This window comes from Aulonocara stuartgranti, assembly GCF_965226115.1.
Source record: "Aulonocara stuartgranti genome assembly, chromosome: 23".
Classification (NCBI taxonomy): Eukaryota; Metazoa; Chordata; class Actinopteri; order Cichliformes; family Cichlidae; genus Aulonocara; species Aulonocara stuartgranti.
In genome coordinates, this window is record NC_138958.1 from 15,256,300 (window position 1) to 15,278,369 (window position 22,070).

The 22,070-nt window shown below is 39.9% G+C and overlaps 1 protein-coding gene across 3 annotated transcripts in view; it reads right to left on the bottom strand.

Moving 5' to 3' along the window:
- The window catches only part of evi5b (ecotropic viral integration site 5b), a 44,991-nt gene extending 23,711 nt beyond the window's left edge, over positions 1-21,280 (bottom strand). For 2 of the 3 annotated variants that reach the window (XM_082523419.1, XM_082523418.1), the window contains exons 1-7: positions 21,011-21,280; positions 13,269-13,501; positions 5,780-5,969; positions 1,047-1,271; positions 804-878; positions 589-714; positions 357-500 (exon numbers count right to left, since the gene is read on the bottom strand). In XM_082523419.1, coding sequence (XP_082379545.1) covers positions 357-500; positions 589-714; positions 804-878; positions 1,047-1,271; positions 5,780-5,969; positions 13,269-13,420 — 912 coding nt within the window. In that variant the 5' untranslated portion in view covers positions 13,421-13,501; positions 21,011-21,280. Of the gene's footprint in view, positions 1-356; positions 501-588; positions 715-803; positions 879-1,046; positions 1,272-4,905; positions 4,975-5,779; positions 5,970-13,268; positions 13,502-21,010 lie in introns of those variants that run through there. The other variant, XM_082523420.1, reaches the window with a different exon arrangement.
- Positions 21,281-22,070: the final 790 nt, after the last annotated feature.

Here is a 22,070-nt window from a genome sequence, read left to right on the forward strand (position 1 = left end):
CACTGATATAATGATGGCTCATTTCCAAGTGGACCTATTGCACTCATTTCCAGCTCAACGTTTTTATTCACAGGCTTTACTAGAGTAGCCTTGCATGAGTCACAGTTCAAAATCAATCCTGGGCCTTGGTGCACCCCCTCAGTTCATACACTGGCAGAAACCAGCAGTTTTAGTTCCTCTTTTAGATCGCAAAAACTACAAGCAAACAGAAGTTTAAAGAAAAAAGAAGACAGAAGAAGCCAGTGTTGTAAGAATGTGAACACAGGTGTAAATTTCAAGCTCAGTAAAGAGAATGACAGAAAGATTCATACAAGTTTACAGAGCTTATCGTTCAGCCACAGTTTGCTTTAACTGACCTCACACATGAAGATGTCAAAGATCCTCGTAGCAACGGGCAAAGGGAAGGAGGTGAGGAAGATGGTGAGGAACCAAGAAGAGGCATACATGGAGGTATGAAAGCTCTGAGCTTGGAAATGTATATGAAGCTCTGGGAGTTGCTCCTGTGAAAAAAATAACAATCAGACTCACTATTGTTGAAGCTTACATGTTGGCAAAGCGTTGTTACTCCCCAAGCTATGAGGTGTCTACCTGGATCATGTACTCAAACTGATACATGCAGAGTCCCAGCTCAGCCATGCTGGGTTTGAAGAGTTCTCGTAATCTGTAGTCCTGCATCAACTTCACAAACACGCAGAATGCTTCCTCTTCGGGCATCTAGAAAAATATTATGATAGTGATCAAATTACTAGCTGGAAGTTTGTGTTACAGTGTGTGAGAGTATGTGTGGAGAATACAATCATTACCTGCATGAGCAGCAGACCCACAATGAACGCACTTCCCTGACAATAGCCGACCTCACGGTCCACCAGAGAATATGCCTAAGGTAATAGAGATTATCGTTACAGGAGTCTCACTGAAGATCAGATTTCTCTCTTTTTCTTTATTAAACCACCTTAAAACCAAATACCAGTTCTTGTTACTGGAACACAAGACTTATCTCTTTATCTGCATGCAAACAGGTTTCTTAGACACCGCAGAAGACACACCTTCATGACATTGAAGAGCACTTCCTGACCCAAGCTGTCTTTCTCCTTGAAGAACTCGTGTTCGGGATAAGTGCGAGCGATGTCTCTGCGTATGAGCTTTTCGCAGGGTGACGTCATCTTTAATAATTCTGAGTACTGATCCTTGATGGGCATATTCTGGGCATTACCCAACAGCTGCCACACTATAGCTCGAAAATGATGAGGAATCCCTTTCCTAACAAGATCCTGTAGAGAAAAAAAAAGAGCAGATATTTTCTTGATGTTCTTAAAGTTTTCTGCAGGGTGTAGGCAACAACTTTTTAAAATGAAACAGTTTTGTTCTTTGTTCAGGTTTTATGATAGCAGGGCTCGCAAAATCGCTAGCCCGACGTCCCGGGGCTAGCGATTTTTCCAGTCGGGCTACCAAAATCTATCTCAGCCCTGCCCGTCGGGCTATCATAGGAAGGAAAAAATATATGTCAATGCTTTTGCATTCTTTCGGAAATGTAGCTGGGTAATTATGTCATTGGCATCGGTGAGCCACTGTCAATATGTGACATATTGAAATCGCGTTTGAATTTGCGCTTGTTTTTTGCTTTCACTTTGCAAATGTCCAGGTGCCTTCTTTTGGCGCACCAAGTCACTCGGGTCAGAACATGGGGTGCCACCATCATCCCACTTCTGACACCAATGTGGCGAGCTCAGACAACGAGGAGACGGAGGTGTCGTTTGGTCTTGCTTCCCGTGAGCTAGCCAGGGAGCACAGCCGTTTATTGACATCTGCAGAAGAACACTGCCGCTAGCTAACTGCTCAGCGCGGCAACCGCACAGCAACAACAACAACAACAACAACACACAGGGCGCCCTCTGACCCCGGAAGGACACACCGTCGCAGCGAGAGGGCGTCACCCGTCACTATGGCAACATAAACAAAACATAACTGTACAAACAGAACCCCGAACAGCCCTGGCCCGCTACAATATGCTGCTGAGAATATAGCCCAGAAGAAGCGTATAGTATAGCTTTTATTTTGGAAAGAGCCATTTCTCTGTAATAAACTCTCTTTTCCAAAGATGAGTGATTCCTCAATCAGATACGCAAACGCGCGTTGCAACTTCTTATCTGGTGCGAGTCTTTTATTTTGACAGCGAATGCGCACATGCGGACCACTTATGTGCACCCGTGTAAATAACATAATGTTCTGCCGGGTGTGTTGTTGGTTTTCTCTCGATTTCTGAGTCGACAAGCGCCTTTGTTACTGGGACCAGTCATTTTAAGAAAGGCCCCCATTAGAACCCATGAGAAATGCAAGAAATGCATTATTGCTCAGTCTGCAATATCTTTCCCAGAACAAACACCAATTGCAAATAACATACTAAAAATAAACCTGAAAAATCTGTTTAGAACAGCGTACTATGTTGCAAAGAGTGAACTACCACTGGCAAAATTTAGCAGTCTTTGCAAACTTCAAAAAGCAAATGGCCTAGATCTTGGTTCCACTGTCTCTTACCCGTGACTTCAGCGGAAATTTCAAATTCAGGATCTGACACAGACTGATTCATGTCCTACACAGTTCTTACAAGTTCATAGAAATTTCTGTTCAATTAGAACCAAGTATTTGAGTTGATGATTGTAATTTTTATACAATGTTGTAATTTGTTTTTCAACAATTTTTTGATTAATGTTTTGTTTCCTTTACAATATTATACTTTAATGTATAATATTGTAAAGGAAACAAAACAGGAAACAAAACATCAATCAAAAAAATTGCTCTCTTTTTTATTCGGGCTACTTACATTTATTTTTGGCTACCAAAAACTGAAGAGTCCCTGCCCGAAGGGCTACCAGGGATTTTGAAATTTTGAGAGCCCTGGATAGTGTCAGATTTAATATCCAGTCACACAATTCACCTGAACAGCTACCCTGAGACACCCCTGAGCAAGGTACCGTCCCTACACACTGCTCCCCGAGCGCCCAGTGGCTGCCCACTGCTTCACTGAGTGAATGTTTTAAATGCAGAGAGGAATTTCCCCACGAGGATCAATAAAGTATACATTTAAATTATGTTTTTTGTGTGTGTCAAAAATCTTTTCATGGGAACCGCAGTCTAATAACGCAAATGTATCCGTTGCAGGTTAAAATAATTAAAATCTTTAGTGCACAGGTCTGTCAGAGAGTCAACTCAGGCTCATCAGGCCAATGAGTTTCTAATTCATTAGTGGAAATCCAGCATTCGCGTACACAGGCATACACGTGGTAGTGTAAATCACTGTGGATGTCTCTTAAACAGTGTAGTCATGCAGCTAGAGCATGTAGCTGATGTTAATAAATAACTTTTTTTTCTAAAAAGTCTGCACTTCTTCACTTTTTGTAATGTGAAAAAAAGCTTTTCATATTACATCTGCCAGAGTATAAGTGAAAAAAATACTAAGAGCTCCGCAACTCTATTCATTCATTTGAAACACCTTTATACTGCTGCACTGTATTAGCAGTGCAGAAAAATGATGACTTATTTCCACTCAACTTGGAGGAATCCTTATCAGTACTGGTTTCCCCTTCAGTGGACGTGTCGAACCACAAATGGATCGCAAAAGGTTGTTTTTTTTTCCCCACACTGAACAGTTTATCATAAAAACATCTCCCCAGAGAGGCAGTGGACTAGTTTCATGAGTTTAATGGTAGGGGAAACCATGACAATGTAAAATGAATCCATGGGAACCTAAACGCACATTTGGGATTCTTTTTTCAGCTCTGAATGTGAACAACAGAAAGAAAAACACCAAACCCTTCCGTGGAGAAAAACAGAGACCTGCATCTTAAACAGGATTAAACCATGGGTATGCCTCAAAGCCTAATATTTCTTTTTCCACTTCAGCACACTGTGCATCTTTTTTAATAATACAGTTTCCACTGCCAAACATAATCTTGTCAGTGATACATTCTGTAGAGTGATTTATTTCCATATACTACTGCTGATACAATTTGATTAAGCAATTTCCTGTGCTGACAGGGAACAGTCATTTTTCCTGCTATGCGGCCACGTGAGTGAGTGTGTGGTTGTGTATGTCTGTCTGTGTGCGGTGTCTGCGTGCATCTGGTCAGTCCAGGGTGCATCTGGAGCAGAGGTCCACCCACACATGCTTTCAGCAGGGGACCCCTCTCCCCTCTTAGAGGTTAGATAAGACAAACCAAGCTTTGTTCTAGACTGAAACAATGCACCACAGTCTCAAACCTTGACTGTTGAACGAAAGCTGCCTTATGAGTCACAAGAACTATTCAAGAGCAGAGGGTCTTAGAAGATTACATATGAAATATAAAGTATTAGAAAGACGAACAAATCAGGGATTTTGCTAACAAGTGCAGAAAAAATTTACGTTTCTTCCTTTGTGCAACAGAAACTGTGTTTCTTGTAAGCAGAGCGGAAGAAAACAGCAATTTTGCGGAGGCCTCAGCAACTGTCATTAATATCCTAGGCTAGTTGCACCCATGCGATGATGACTACTTCTGTTAAATTACATAATAACACTGTGTATGTTCACAGCTCCTTCCCAGCACTTCCCCATTTAAACATCCAGCAACAAGAACAACAGAAACTCCGTCCCTACAGAAGACATTAGTCTTTTGCATGATTATTTTAATTAACAGAAACTTTACAGTAAAATATTTCTCTGTGTCAGTCATCTAAGTAACAAAAAGAAATGGGCTTGAAGTCTCTATGGTTATAACAAACGTCTGACCATAAATGCTGAGCACCTAGCTGTTCTGGCACAGCTACTGGTTGTCAGTTTTCCTAAATGACCCAAAGAAGGCTTCAGTTTGAGTAGAATTCAACAAAACTTCCATTAACAACACTCAGTGCATAAAGATAAAAAGCACCAACTGTAGATCCCCAGTAACTTTCAAACTGTTGCAGCTGCACTGAGTCGTTTAACCTCCGGACACACCAGGCTTTCTGCTGAATCACCACTATCCCAGACTTGTGGCTACAATCAGGTGGTCCAACACACACCTGGCTAGGTTTTACACAACAAACAACAATCACTGTGTATGTCCACAGTCTTTGTGCAGTTTAAATCAGACTGCCACTGCCACTGTCTGGGCACAGGATTATTACGGGGCTTAACAGAGTAACTGTAGAAACAAGCAAGCTAAAATTAGCGTCAAATATCTACGTCTGAAATAACAAGTTCAAGGGCAACCCCACAGGGTCACTGAGGACAGAGATAGCCTTTAAATTATCACTGGACCAAGTAAACAGTCACGTGAACTGGGCCTTTGTAACATTTGAGCCAGGGAAATTCAAATGGCAGCAAAAAATTATAAACACAATTATAATAACAATAAAACAAATAAGCCATGATTTGAAATATGTTAAGTTAAACAATCTTAATGCAGAAACAGCAGCATCATTGGACCCTTTTTTGCAACCTAGAGTAACTGTCATGGAGTTTTACTGTTTTTAAGTGTAAGTGTGAAGAGGTTTATACAGGTTTGAGACTAGGAGGAGACGCAAATCCCATTTGGTGTTTTGCGAGGAATGGCATCAAATTCTGCTAAATCAAATATGCACAGCTATCTGTTTTGCTGACCCCGTGTGAGTAAAGGAGCAGCTGAGAGAAGGCTCTTTACCTCGTCTTCGAGGCGTCAAATGTCTATTTGTAAGCTAGTAAAACAGCCCAGGCTGAATAAGCTCTTAAGCAGGTCTGCACATGATCAACCGTCACCTCACAGGTAGTCATGTGCACGAGTCTCACCTTAAGCTGCTTCTCTTTCTTCTTGCGCACATCCTCCCATTCATTGACAATTCGCCCCCACAAGATCCATGAGTCCTCCTCCAGGTGGGAGAGGTTGGATGAGGCGGAGGAACTGGACACCAGGGATGAGCCACTGTTTCGCCTGGAGCCATTCATGGAGCGCAGCGACTTGCTGTCTGTCTCCAGTAGCCTTTAGAGAAGGTGAGAGGCGATATATACTGTGAACATTTAAGAAACTGTGCAGAGACGCAACTACATTATACCGTGACTTTGTCAATGTCTGTCCATCAGACATCCCATTTACCAGGCAAAGTACAATTTCACATCTTCAGGGAAACCCAGACCATAGTGAGATCATTTTGCAAAACACTTTGCAAATGCAAAACACAGTTTGAATGAAAGCTGTGTGGATATATATATGTAGAACTTTCAACATGACAGGTGCATGAGATATTATATGAAAGCTAAAAACAAAACTAAAAAAAGAAGAAAGAGAAAGGACTGTAAAACTATAGCAAATGGAAATATTTACTTAGCTAGTTTAAATCTTATGCATTCTTTTGAGGACTATTATTTACACTAGTGTATCTAAACAGCTACTGTTTTGACACATAATAACCGTCTTCCCTTTATTCAGATCTGGGTCAAAGGCCAGTGGAGTGAGTAGAGATGCATAGACTTTCTTCTTTCTAGGGATGCACCAAGGTATTGAAAGCCTGTCTTCTTCTGGCTGGACGTGTCCCAAACACTCGAGCTAGGGGGAAATCCTATGCAGCTGGATCTTTTTGATGTGGACAAGCAGTGGCTCTACTTTGAGCCCCTCAACCTCTTTCTAAGAATGGACACTCTTTGGAAGAAGCTACTTCTGCCACTTCTATCCTCAGTCTAACTCTTCTAGTCCCTACCCACAGCTTGTGGCCACATAAGAGAATCAGGTAAATGCTGTGACCTAACATTTATATTTATATATGAGCCAAATCTCACAGGTTAATACTGAATCAGACTGAAAGCTGACCAAAAAAAAGGGTTTAAAACACTTCTGTTGAGTGAGAGAGAGAGAGATGACATTTATTTAAAATCTAATGGCTGCAACTGTAAGTGGTTGAAAATAAGCTGTAAAGGTCAGTAAAATATTTTCTGACTCATTTTGTTAATATCATTCATTTCTTTCATATGTGCTCAGCATGTCAAGTAGCACAAAAAGCCCGTATGTCACATTTATCACACACTTCATCAGTCTTATCAGTCTTTCACTCACAAAGTGACCTGATCAAAGATTAGAATGTGGGGGAAAAACGCGGTGACTCCCAACCTGCGTGGCACCGAAGAGCTTATGTCACACAAACAAAGGTTCAGACACCTGATCTCGGAAAAAGGACGGGGCCTCTCCAGTGGAGCCTGTGATGTCACCGAGTGCGCTATCCGAATGGCTAGGGTTACAGCCAAATTTGGGTTGTGTGGGAGGGAGTGAAACGGACGGCCCCGACAGAACAGCCTGCAAGAGGGCCTCTCTTTACTTGTATTCAGCTTTGACACCGAGCTAAAGAGAGCGCTAAAGTTTCACAGGAACTACCCGTTTTTCAAGCAATTCAGTCAAATGATCGAAAACAGTGACTCAGAAAAATTACAATACGTGTTAAACATGAGCCTAAACATACTTACAGCTCTGCTAGTAACTCACTAACAGCCAAATACAAAACCAAAGTCTTCTGAATATAACAAACTTGTAGCTAATATTTTAGTGACAAAAACACATTCCAGATAAAGTGACAAGTGGGGAAAAAAGTGCGTCATGCCCACAATTTTCAAGAAAATAAGTAATGAAATACTGCAAACTTACCAAGATAAACTCATGATGTACTCTACATGTCTCAGTTTTCTAAGAATTCAGGAATTCTGGCAAGTCTCATTAACAAATTGAAGGCAACAGTGCAGGATTTCCTCGACTGTGTGACACCACTGAACCAACGCTTCGGACTTTTATCTGCTCTGAAGAGTACAAAGGGCTCCCCAAACACACATGCACCTGATAAACAACCACAGGCCGCGTCACAGAATCTGTAACTAAGTCCTCCTGCCTGCCATTGCACCTATCTTATTAACACCTAAGTGACAAAATGAAAAGATTTGTGTATTAAGGTTGCGTTAGGATTTTGCGGCAAAATAAAGACACTAAACGGGCGTCGTGAAGTCAAGGAAGGGTCAAAGGTTAGACGAACTTGAGCTCTGTGATACAAAAAATTTTATTCGATAGATATGGATGTGGTTTGAGCTTTATAAAGGACATTATGAAGAACATGTCTCTGATTATTTTTGATCTTGCCTAATCAAATGCCACTTGGCATTATGGGGCAGGAGCTGTGGTAGGCGTTACCGATGAGTCAACGACCGCTGCGTTCAACAGAGCTTTGCTGTGACACAGTCTGAGTGGCACACTTGGTTTCTATGCTGACACAGAGTGTACTATCCATGGGAGAGATCTACAGCAGGGAAAGAATTCACAAAGCTGGCTTTAGAGAATAGTTGCGTCATCCTCTAACAGTACTTTTATGTGACGTGAACAATGAGAACCTCGGGGACTGCACACTATAGTCTTCTCTCACTGATCCAATATTTAAATAAACCCATCCACAGCCAGACATGCTCTGTTGTGGCTTTGAGAGTCCTTATCAAATTCTGGATCTTGTTGCAAGAACCGTTTATCTGATCGAATCTAAATGAGGAACCAGCACAGGAAAAAAACACTCCCAAAGAGGCCATAGTCTTCATTTTAATGTTTAATGGACATTGCTTCAGCCATGTGAGCTGTTTACTGTTTACCTAGCAGTACAGTGTGCACAAATATGGGTACAATATGCGAGTCAACCTGAGGGAAAATTTCCATTCGGAGTCTACATGCAGGGAACCTTCACCCCGGAAATATATTCCACACCCTGAAACAACAAAACGGTCAACAACAAACTAAGAAACCTTCGAGATGATCTGAATATAATTTTTGTGAGTTGTTTGGTGGGTTCAATCGAAGCTTTACCCAGTGAGCTGAGTCAAAATCAAGTACACAAATTAAAGCTTGCACTGTGAGGCTTGCACATTTCCATATAAAATGATGATGTAGAGAGAAAGAAGCAACAGACGGTCTCTTACTTTCTTCACTTCACTCTCTTTAGAACACATGGTGCCTGCACCATGAGAGCAAGCTGTTCTTTGCAAAGCAGTACGATACTATTCAAAGTAGACTGGAGCCTTTCCCAGGGGGAGGGGCAGGGCACGATCTGAATGGTTAAATATTTGATAACATTTAAGTTGAATATTTAGGCCCTAACAAACGTATCAGACCCAATCTTCTGATAATGTAGCTTCAGAGGAACAGTGTTTCGGCTTCTGGTGCAGCCAGCTGATATCCTGAAAAGACTTCTGGTAATGTTTACAGTTCTGACTATAAATAATAATAGGAACAATAACAATAACCTAATTATCTTATATGGATAAGGGAAGGTTTCAATGCATTCCTCGTTTGTCCTCCCCATGTGCCTTTAACCTCCCACCTTCAACTACCCCAAATTCCAAGAGTAAAAATGAAAATAGAAAGCTTGCCTATTCCTAAAGAATCTTTATACTCATATTCAGATATCTATCAGATATATTATATCAAAAGCAACACACCATCTTGCATTTATTGGAGAAGAAGGCATTATTAAAGCACCTAAATGTTAACAGACTAGAACCTGACTAACTACTGAGTGTTAACTTTTATTCCATCAATACTTTACGCTCTTTCATCTAAAAGTGGCTAGTTTGCAATCTGAACATCACTAATGTGTTTCTGCATGTGTAGCAAAAGATACATTTGTAGGATCTGCAAAATGATTCAGTGACGGTAATAAGAGAGGTGTGCACAACTGCCCAAATACAACATAATAAGACAAAGGTTTTGTGGATTTGAGATTTTCAATAAGGTTTAAATAATTAATATTCAACCACTCCACTATATGATTAAATTAGGTTGTGACTTATCTTAGATAGTATTTGCACCAATAAGAATTAGAGATGGACCGATCCGATATTACGTATCGGTATCGGTCCGATACTGACCTAAATTACTGGATCGGATATCGGAGAAAAATAAAAAATGTAATCCGATCCATTAAATATCACGAAAGCACCTCACAAAACTTGCAACACCCCGTAACTCACCTCAGAACGTTAGCACGTTGGAGCAGTATGCATCACGTGATAGAGCGGCTGTGGCATGCGGGACCTGTGGGTGGTCTGGATAGCATGTGGAGCTTCGCTAGCAACCCGGCATTTCATCTCCGATAAAGTTATCCCGAGAGAAGTAAAGCAAGTGTGTAAGTCCATCTCTGAATGTTTGTAAAGCATTCCTGCGTTAAGCTTAACAAACGACTGCCTCTTCTTGCTGCTACTTCAATCATGAAACTGCTTAACGATCAGCTGATCGGCTTTTCTGTCGCGAGTCCGTCTCTCTAGTTTGTTTTTGGCCCACTTTGCACCAGAAAGAGGAAACCAGCGGCTGAACAACAGCAGCACGTTTAAGCTTGATCAGCTATTGTTAGAATGTATTTAATATTACTTTCTACTCGAGGATCTTTTTCTACGTAGCTGACGCTGGTAACTGTGCAGGGGCGGATCTAGCAAAGTTTAGCCAGGGGGGCCGATAGGGCATGAACAGGGAAAAGGGGGCACAAAGACATACTTTTCTTTCTTATTCTCATTTAAAATGTCTAGCTTTTAATAAATAATTATCTGACACCCAAAGTTTTAATTTGATGTAAAATGAATAGAAGTCAATTACTGTATATAGTAACTATTAAGTCTAATATATATACCCTAGTAAGCTATAGTACTTTTTCCCTTTGGGAAGGTACCATCTGTGCAGTCTGCAATTTTGTTGAAGAAAGATGTTGAATCTATTTAATATTTCTTGAAAAATAATTGATTTCTGTGCATTTTTTTTCCACACTGCATCAAATTAAGGTTGATTACGTCGATTAAGCATCATGAGGTGGAGCGTGAGGGGTGGTTCCCTATTTTTTATTTATTTATTTTTATTGGGGCGATCGTGGCTCAAGAGTTGGGAGTTCGCCTTGTAATCGGAAGGTTGCCGGTTCGAGCCCCGGCTTGGACAGTCTTGGTCGTTGTGTCCTTGGGCAAGACACTTCACCCGTTGCCTACTGGTGGTGGTCAGAGGGCCCGGTGGCGCCAGTGTCCGGCAGCCTCGCCTCCGTCAGCGCGCCCCAGGGTGGCTGTGGCTACAATGTAGCTTGCCATCACCAGTGTGTGAATGTGTGCGTGAATGGGTGGATGACTGGATATGTAAAGCGCTTTGGGGTCCTTAGGGACTAGTAAAGCACTATATAAATACAGGCCATTTGTTGCTGGGAGTTGGAACTCTATTAGTTAGGTTGCTTAATATATATGCTAAGTACTCTTTAAAATACCAGAATAGGGAGGATTTAAGTTTATTAGATTGATCAGTATTGCTGAACTATGAAATATTTTTTTTTGCATACAGGTATAACAGAATAGCTTTAGTGTAGTTGTTGTTTTAAACTTGAGTATGAACTTATACAAAATGCAGCAAGATATTTAAAAAACAGTTTTGTTGATTAAAAAACACTATATCGGATTCATATCGGTATCGGCAGATATCCAAATTTATGATATCGGTATCGGACATAAAAAAGTGGTATCGTGCCATCTCTAATAAGAATAAAGAATTTTTTCACTTGCAATTTTGAGTATATTATTGTAAACACCAGCAGAACAAAACCAGACCAGAAACAACTGTACTTCCTGAGGAAGTTCAACTTGTTTGGGGTGTACAGGAAGCTGATGCCCTACAACATTTGCACATTTCAGTGTGCCTGCTGCTGACAAGAACAAACTGCATAGAATAATGAGTTCCTTTTCACATCATCCATCATAACCTGCTTCCCATTTTTAGGTAGGAGGATGAATATTCCCTCAATGCAATTGTCACAGTCTGAGTTTAGTCCATTAGCACTTACATTTAGAACATCATGAGCTAGACTGGGTCACACTGAGGTTCTATTCCATCAACTAGAGCTCTGAAGTGTGGACCAAAAAGCTCATATTCATGTATTTTCAGACTGAATAGTGGCATACAATACTGGTATTTTCTACTTAGCTCAATACATGATCAGATGGTACTGAAAGCCATGTGTGATTTATCACACTATTAAAATAAACTGTGACCAGAACACACAAAAAAATAATTTCATAGGTCATATTAAGCCGCAAGTTTCTCAGTCACGAGCTACTGGAAAATCCCTGAAGCTTAGTAAGACTTTCTGGTATATCTATTTAAGATAAATAAAATAACAATACTCAATAAATGTGATTCCAGCCAATGTTTCACTGTCTCCATGCGGCTGTACCATAAATACATGATGACACGCACAACTAAATCCAGACAGTGTATGCTGACTCTGCCGTACTTTTTGCTTGTGTTGTTTCAACAAATCAACAAACCATCGTTCACAGGTGCAAACTGGGCTTGCACATGGCCCGTTCTGGGTTAGAATGGGCATTTAACCGTACAGCTATAAATTAATGTCATTAAAAAGCTCCAAATGATAATACTGAAGTAGTGGACATGAACCATGACAGACAAACAGGCCCATGTTCACCTATGATACCCGTGCTTAAGTGGTAAGCCTCACAGCCTGCCAGTTTAAAAAAAAAAAAAAGTCATTGCAACGCCGGTGATTTTCTTTTTGGCTCTGGCTAAAATAGCTGGGGGAAGGCTCCAATGAAGTTCTTGCCAGGTTTGCTTGCAGAGCACAGAAAGAAAGTGTATGGGCAAGCACTACAAAGAGTAAAAGAAGCAAAATATAAATGCTGGCACAGCTTTACACAAGGTAACCTTTCTCAAAACGCCATAAAATTAAATTCAGCATACTGTAAAGTGTATTATCAGACCCCTTTTAAATTTTAAATCACTTTGTGACTTTTGTTCTTGAACAGCCCTATATGAAGTAATTTTATCTATTTACCCTATGCCTAATTTTAATACATATCAATATACTTATAATATACTCTCCAGCCCTACTATCAACTTTCTAAAATCTTACTTCATAGTTAATACTACTATTAGCAAAGTTTACCTTAAATGGTCAGTGAGTATTGCTCACATGTCACATGCCATCATAATCTTGGTAAATGGTAAATAGAATGGTTATAGAATAGAATCTTGACAAAGGATTGTGCTTCATGACTAGCAAACAGAGGTTATAGTCTACATTGTCCAGAGGAAATTAACTTTGTGTCTCTGTAAGGTCTCAATGTCCAAAGACCAGTTCTTCCAACTATCTCCAAACCAGTCAGACTGTATTCTCCACCCCTCTATAACTACATCACAAACTGTCTCAAAGAATGGTTCAATACAGTCCATCCTGTGCCACGCAACCTGAAATCAAACATGAGTCAGTTCGCACGAGAAGCTTACCTGTTCTGCTCCTCGAGCTTGGCAAGTAGCTCCACATCATCAGGACTGAGCTGGGCCGGCGAGGATGGGGAGAGGCCAGGCGAGGACAAAGAGGTGGAGGAGGAGGTAGCAGTGGTCTGCAAGGATGTGGGCGTGGCCACCTGGCTAGCCATCTGACTGACCGTGTGGGACACCGAGTTCTTCACCCATGAGAGAGTAGAACTCAGCTTACCAGCAACCTTGTCTGTCGCCACCTGCAGAAGATGAGAAGCATGAGCCCAAGCCTTCTGAAATCTCTCAGTTTCATCAAAATACAGTATTAAACACTTTCACTAACCACATCCTAGTCTGAACTACACCACTTAACATCACTTCCAGTCACTTACATGAAGCCTACATTTACAAAGAGTTAAATATTTATCAAAACATCTTCCTCCTGATAGAATATCAATACATCCCAGCAGCCTTTAGTGCTACATTATCAGCTTTGTTGGAAGCAGCGCCAGGAGTCAGTGTCAGCTGGATCGATACACCTGCTTAGTTTACAAAGTCAGCATTGGCAAACAAATCTGTCTCTTTCTGATACCACAATCAATACTTTAAATGACTTGCTCGTATTCCAGTAAAGGCGCGTTGACCAAGGACGGGATTAAAATAATTCTGTCACAATTCTGGAGGTTCTTAAAATGATGTTCTGTGGATTTTATTTACTTTATAGGAGAAACATTATGCTTTTACTTGCATATTTGCAATATGTGCGTTACAATGGTTGATGCTCATATTAAAAAAGGTCCAAGTTTTAGATAATGAGGTCAGTACACGTGCAAGTAATCTGTACGAGACAAATGTTCAGTTACAGACAGTTTAGCTGTGAACACAGAAGCTCCAGTTTGTGGGGGATAGCCAAACACCATTTATCCATTTAAAGTGGAGGTAACCTTCAAAGGACAGGAGCTAAAACTGAGGAGCTGCTTCAAGTCAGCGCATGAAAAGATTAATGATTATTTTGAAGTATAAATCAAGAAACCAGTTGGAGAATAAAAATATATATGGTGTAGGAAATAAGAACAATAAATCCCTTTAAAATAAAGATACTGCTTTCTTTATCTGTAAACATTACTAATGCACAAGTACCATCCATTCTTTTTGGTCATAACTGACATTTCAGGTTTACCGAGGACGGGATTTTTGTGCACTACATGCCACACCACTATAATCGGTGACAATACTGTCTCTGTTTCACTGGACACTACTGACTGCAGCATGAAGAATGGCTCAAAGCAACACTTGGAAACTGATAATCTATTATCATAAAGAGAGACTATACTGGATAAAAATAAGAAAAGAAGAACAACCATCAAATAACAGCATAAAATGAATGCAGGACATCTTAAATCCACTCCTACCTGCTACTCCAAACAATCCAAGCTACAGCTGCTTTCCATGAGGAAATCCAGCATGCCTTCATTAAAAAGGACAGCTTAAATATTTCAAATCCAACGCAAAAAGTATTCCACTCTTAAGAACCTTTGATCGACTCAACGACACACGGTCCTTTAGTCATATGATGATCAAACTCAGAAGGGGTCAAAGTGCTCCAAACGACCGGCTTCCTTCAAGTGAAACAAGATTAGAGCAGGAAGCATATCACTGTGCTCAGCAGAAAGAAATTCACCTCACACCTGAGAAACACTTTTTAACTTCACCTTCACCCCGACAGGAAGTCTGGATACTGAGACCTGACAGGAAACCAATCATTTCAAAAACTACCCTGAAAAAGATGACTAATTTCTCTGTATCTAGTATCACATCATAGGAGGAGGGACAATTTGTGGTAAGTGTGGTGATAGGAATGAACTATGGTGCACACTGAAAGTGTCTTAGCTAAGCTTTTTTTCCTCCTGCCAAGAGAAACAGCCAGACTTCGTGACAATATAAGAAACCGTCCTTTAATATAGTATCTTCACTATGAAATGATTTGATGTTATTGAGCTTTGGATACCACTGACGTGAAATGCAAATCTGAAGTAACAGATCTAAAAAGGAAACAGAACAGGTTTTTTTTTTTCAGTCTCATTTCACCACAAACTTAATGTATATGACATCGAGCAGTCATCTCACAAACAGGAGCAAAACTGCAATGCAAAGATTACAAAAAACAAAAACAACTCACTATCTGAGAGACTAACTACAGCAATGACTACCAGTAACACTTTCACTTTGAAACCATTAATCAATCATTATTATAAACTCAATCACCCAAAAAACAAACAAAGACCACGAACAATATGCAGAGAAAACACATTAAAACTCAATCCATCACATATACAATGCAAAATTAAGGACACAACAGCCTGTACGTACGTGTTACACTATCGGGCTATTGGCTCAAACTGCTCTAACACAACTGTGTCAGCTTAGAAATGCAATGCCCTCTCTGCAGCGCATCCTATGGCACTGTCTGAAATCTTATTATTTTGTTTGTTAATTTTCCCTCTTTGGGCAACAATGCATGCTGGCTCCCTAAAACTGCACAAACCCTTGCTCCTTCAGTATCATCTGTGTAGGTCCTCAGTCATCCAGGTCATGGTAGCCTAAGGAGCTTGAAAAGACGGCGACTGGACTTTGCTGGTTCACTCAGCTGTTTACGCATAGTTTAGCATCTCTACTCTGAATGACTAAAAAAAAAAATATATATGATTTATCCCACTGAATATGAAACATCTAGAAAAACAAAGATGCTTTACTTTGTCATAAAAGACATAGCATCTAATATAAACAGGGGCCTGTGCCAAGTCTATTCTGGAACAGAGAGAAACAGGAAGTTGATACACCAACTTTACTATTTTCATAACACCACCCAGCTGCTGACCTGTCACCGTGGGGGACACATTTACTGACCTTCATCGGCGATATGACGACAGAGCTAAACAAACAAATCCTCATTCTGCAGCTCTACAGTGTCTCTGCATTAAGTCAACATGGATGGAGAACAAAAAGACATCCGAACACACAGAGGGTAACATTAACCTTGCAGAAAAACAAGACAAAAGCAGCAAAGGTCTGTGCAATGAGCGCACTCCCACAAACACATGAAGGGTTATTTAAAAAGAGGAGCAGAGAACAAGGCAGGTAAAATATTAACCATTTACTATAACTAAACCATGAGTGCATCAACGAATTCATTTCCATTTGATTTGTGAAATCCTACTAAAAATGACGGTTTGCATGACCATAAAGACCACTGGCCTTTACATCTACCACTAAGCTTTTTCCAGTCAGTCCAGCACTCACAGGACAACTTTCAACAGCTGTTGAGACCTGCATAGAATGAGTTACTAAAACCAGCACTAACTGATGTGAGCAGTGCAAGGTCTCTGTCAGATTTTACTCAGCCCATTTCAGCAATCAATCAAACAAACAATCAGCAAAATGAAGCTTAGAGTCCAATCAATTCATTCATTCAATTACAAAACAAAGCATTGGCAGTACTGCTCCTTGATCGGAAAATCATGATAAATATTTGAATTACAGCCACGTGAATCAAATTTAAAAAAAAAAAAAACTACCATAAAGATAGACATTATTAAAAGAACATCTTAACAAATTTATTCTTTGTGAAAACTTAAACTGTCAGGGAATCATTAACTGATCCTGAGAAATGGACCTCTCTAGGTTTTATCTTGCATGGAGGTCTCTTTTAACTCAAAGCTTTGTGCATCACTGAAATAGAATACACTAAATGTGTAAAGTGAACATCTAGCCTTTTCAAAACTGATGTAAAACCTGGCTGATGTCACACAATCGTCAGCCATTTACATTGGGTAAAACCCATGTTATTTCCTGACATGCACTGGAGGATTCCTATAACCCAGCTAAATTGTGAATCTCATTAATAATGAGAATCATTGAAAAAAGTAAAGCTCAAAAACAAATCCTAGTGTATTTTATATTAGATGTTTCTGTCAGGATATACAAGCATTCTGAGAGTAGCAACTAAAATGTAATCATCTCACGACAGGACATGCTTAGACAGATGCCAATGTCCAGGTGGCCTTAGGAGACATTCCTTCCAACAAGGCACGCCAACTGCAGCAAGGCCTCTCTATAAATCCTGGATACAGAGATTGTTGCTTCTTTTGTTTGCCAAAGAACTCAAAGGGGCCCTGAGATGCAGTGTGCATAGCTAATGAAACCCACAGAAAGGCCAGAAGAAGGCGTTAGGGAATAACTTCATGGGGAACTGAGAAAGACCACAAAGGCAGAAGCATTTACTGTCTTTACTCAAAATGAACAACACCTAACAGACAACTCTCTTAGCTCAATGTAAAGCTTGAAGTTTCAGTCAAGAAGATATTTACAGTCACTCGGCTTTCGTGTTCCCATTTCTAGGAGGGGAATTACATCAAATTTGTCTGGCTGAGCATGAGAGACCCAAATCTCAGAGGAGAAAAAAAGTCCATGTGCTTTGTGAGGGTGTTAAAACACAGGCCTGACTTATAATAACACACACAGACACACACTCTGAGGTGGGAAGGCCTTTGACTTCACACACACAAGTGCAGATTTTCCCAGTGTACCATCAGCATTTCAATGGTCTTGCTGAAGGCTATTCTTCAACGTGCACCCACATAATGAGAGCTACATTTGGCCCACAAAAATCTAGCATTACAGTAGTGTGGGAAATCATATGTGCTGGCAGCAGCTCATTTTATATAATACCAGTACTTAAATTCCAGCAATGGATGGTTTATTCACTGGGAGAAACAGCTACAGCCAATCTAAAACATTAACTATAAGGCTTTTTTGTCTTGCTTTTTTATATAAATATACACTAAATATAATATAAATATAAGTCCAATCTGCCTGATCATACTTATTAAATAAATGAGGATAACATAAACACCAGTTAGTGAAATTGTGGGGAAGAAGAGAAAAACTCACAAGGGGGAAAATGGTGGCCGGGGGGATCAAAACACTGAAACTACACTGAAGTGACAGCATTACTGATTTGTGGCTTTTAGGATTCTCTTTCTGAGCTACACAAATAATGTAATGCATTACTGGTGATTGTATTTGTAGGTATTATCTTTGCTTTGATGCGCCACAGGGTGGAAATCATAGGCTTAACTGGATGCATTCAGTTAGGTACTGCAGTTATAAGATTTCTCACGGGCCACACGCTAATATAAACACACCTGACACATTGTTTACAGTAATAATTACAGCTTGGCTTTTCGTCTCACGACAAGTTAAATGTTACTTTTTGTTTTCAGTACTAGTTGTTGGCGATAAGTTCTCTGAGGGAGAAAACCACTGTAATCTGTGTAAAATGACCAAAAATGGATTCAAATGTACTTTTTTCTTGTTCAGCCACAGGCACATACATAGAGTGTAGGTGGCGAGTACATAACACGATCATCCTCTGCTTCGCTTAGTCACACACGATTTATTGTAACTCCTTGATCCATGTTCTCCAAGGACTCTTAAATATGGGGGTCACAGGAAAGTTCTTGAAGCTTCATGTCCCCTGGGTTCACAGATTTGACTTGCTGACATACAAAAAGAGTGAGAAGTTGTTATGTGTTTGTTGGGAATTTGGCAATTGACACCACATGAGCCAAAGTTGTTCACCGATGCACTGTGGCTCAAACTAGGGCTGTTCGATATAAAATATATATCGGATGACGATATAAAAACGTCTATCGTTTCATTTTACGCTATCGTTTGTTTCGTGGTGTTGCAAAATAAACTGTTTGCATATTTTTTTCATCGTTTTGATGGTCACTGTAGTGGCTATATTAATTTCTTAAAGTTCTCTCTTTCTCTTATATTTAATATAACCACACTAAGGACAGACAAGCACCTGCTTTATGGGTTGTCGTTAGCAACAACGACGGTAAAACCATCGCATGTCCGCTTGTTTATTTTCCACATAAACCTTTCACAATAAAGCTCAAGATCCTGTTGAGAATTTTCAAAATAAACGGAATCACGTGAAAAAGTATGCACAGTATTGACGGATGAGAAGCAAAAAAAGAGTCGTCAGGTGCTAAAAAATAAACCTTAGATTCAAACATTAGAACAGGCTTTTCCCCGCAGCACACCGTGTAATAAATACTCACAAAGAAAACGGTGGCAGTTACAACCTGTCTAAAAATGTGTAGTTTCATGCATCGGTTAAAACACTCGACTCCGGGTACAAGATGCCCAGCTGGAAACACTTCACCTACCCGAGATTCACAGAATTTACAGAAAATATTAAAATATTAAATTTTTTGTGATTTATATCGTTATCGGAAGATAGATGTTTTATATCGGGATATGAGATTTTGGTCATATCGCACAGCCCTAGCTCAAGCTACAACAAAAAAATAAATGCTAATCTGAGGTAAATGTGTATTGAAACTGATTATTTATTATTATTTATTATTTGTGTATTGAAACTGATTATTTCAGTGAAATGATGAGCTAAGTACAGGTAGAGGAAACGATTATTATACTGGCATATTGGCAAATAAAATGACATTGATAGCTGATATTTATCCTTTGTGTCACATCAATTTCAACCTGGCCAAATGATCATAGCGATATTAGCAACTTTTCTCTTCTCTCTCACATAGTTTGTTTGTCATCTCTTTTCTCCTTCTCTGAACAGTTAAGGTAGATAGCCCTTCCTCACTAAGTCTGGATCTGCTGGTAAATTCTTCCTGTTAACAGAGTTCTTCCTCCCCGCCATTTTCAAGCTCATAGGACATCTGTGATCGGTACGGTTTTTACTCTAATATTGCATGGTCTTTGGTGACGGGAAGACCATGCAATATTAGAGTAAAAGCCTAAGATGACTTTTGTGAATTGGCACACTCTATATTAAACTAAAAAACACAGTCTGCGCATCCCTCAATATAATGCACTGTATTAGGTTATTAATCTGGCAATATTATACATTTAGATCAGTTTAAATTGCTTTAGGAATTTAAAGTACGAATGAAATGCACTTTAATTGAGTCTGGTGACGTTTCTTCCTGTTATAATAACTTCTGGTGGGTTAAAAGTCCGCTTGATCTCTACTTTGAGAGCTGTTGCAACTTGCAAGTCACTTCTTTGCAGCTGGACTGACGCATATGCTTAGCTGCAACACAGCCAACACTACTGCTGAGCAGTTTAAATCCTTTGCTTAGTCTACTGACACACACATAATATTGTTTACCTATCAAAAACACTTTAGGGGACGGGCAGTAAGCTGAGTACAGATGCATTAGACGCCGAGCTCCCGATTCCTTTTATGGCTTGCTGATGTTGTGAAATGACGAAATGGAGATCTAGCATCAAATGCAACAGTATGCACACTGTATGTCTTCCAGAAGGCTCTAAAGTCGACGCCTCGGACAACACTACAGGAGGTTACATGTTGAATAAATGTGACTTTAGCAGACACTACCCTGCAAGAATAAATACACTGCTTATCAAAGGATGAAGTGTTTTTTAGGTTTGGGTTTTTTGTTCCAGGCGATAGCCAGAGTCCTTTATAAAGTAGTTTGGAGATCAACAGCAAACATTTAACACAAGCAACAGCGCCAACAAGCCGTGATACACGCTGATACTAAACCGCAGTTTTTGAGTTAAGTAAAGCTAATCTGCTTTACTTTAAAGTAATGTCGCATTGTTCACGTTAACAGTCACGGGTGAGAACTAAGATTTTACGAGTTACTGATCGTTCCAGTATTTAGACATAGCCCGAAAATAGCAAGAACATCATTTACCTTGAACCGTCTTTAGCCACACGCAGCAGACGTCGCCTGCTTCCCATGCACGAAAGTGTGCTAGTCCTGATACTATGAGAAAACGACAGGTTTTCACACGGTTCACCCAAGTACATATGTTACCCAAGATAGCCTAGATCGGTTTCCACTTGAAAGCTAGCCAGCGTTAAGTTAGCTCGTTCCCATTGACTCTTGGGTCCAACCCATGCAGCCGTAATACGTGTACACAAATGTCTGCGGAGCTGGGACAGACGGCGGCCTACCCGAGTGTTTACATCCCACAGAGCATGCCTGATTTGGAACAATACTGACACCAAGCGTTCAAACTGCGCAACTGCACCTCCAATACGTCATTTCTTTCATTCGTTGTTAAAAAAAAAAAGAAGTATAATTTTAAAAGGGAAAATCATGCATTTGTTATAGAAAATATTGGAATTAAGTCACGTTTTTCTTCCCTATGTTCCTTGTGAATAGCTTTAAGATCATCAGCTAGATTGATGATGACAGATGATTTAGCTGTGCTTCTGGCTGTACCCGAGGACGTCAATACTTTTGCTCTTTATGATCACTCTCCGCGGCAACACAAACTGTACAAACACAACTAAAGTGACACCTTAAACCTGCTTGCCAGGACAGGTTTTTCACATTATGTTAAATATCTTGTTCAAAAGCTGGTTAGTGAATTAATTAAGTTTCATTAACAATATTTATAAACTAAGAGTGAGAGTGAGTGAGAAGTTGTAACCTGTTTATAAAAAATATGGATAAGACATTTTAAGAAACAAAATACGTAAAGAATCCTGTTATCAAAGACAGAAGCAGATACACATGAAAGATCTTTGAAAGGAATCAAAATTATAAGGCTGTATTAGGTTTGTCTAAGTATAATTATGCCTTTTTTCCTTATTTAAATTTAGCTCCAAAGTGTCATAACACGCTACAGAATGCCCAAGGCATTCAGGGAACAGGATATAAAAAAGCAAACCATTCACACACATTCAAATTAGGCTCATGTGTCTTTTTGCCAACGATACGACAGACATCACCTCATGTCATGTCT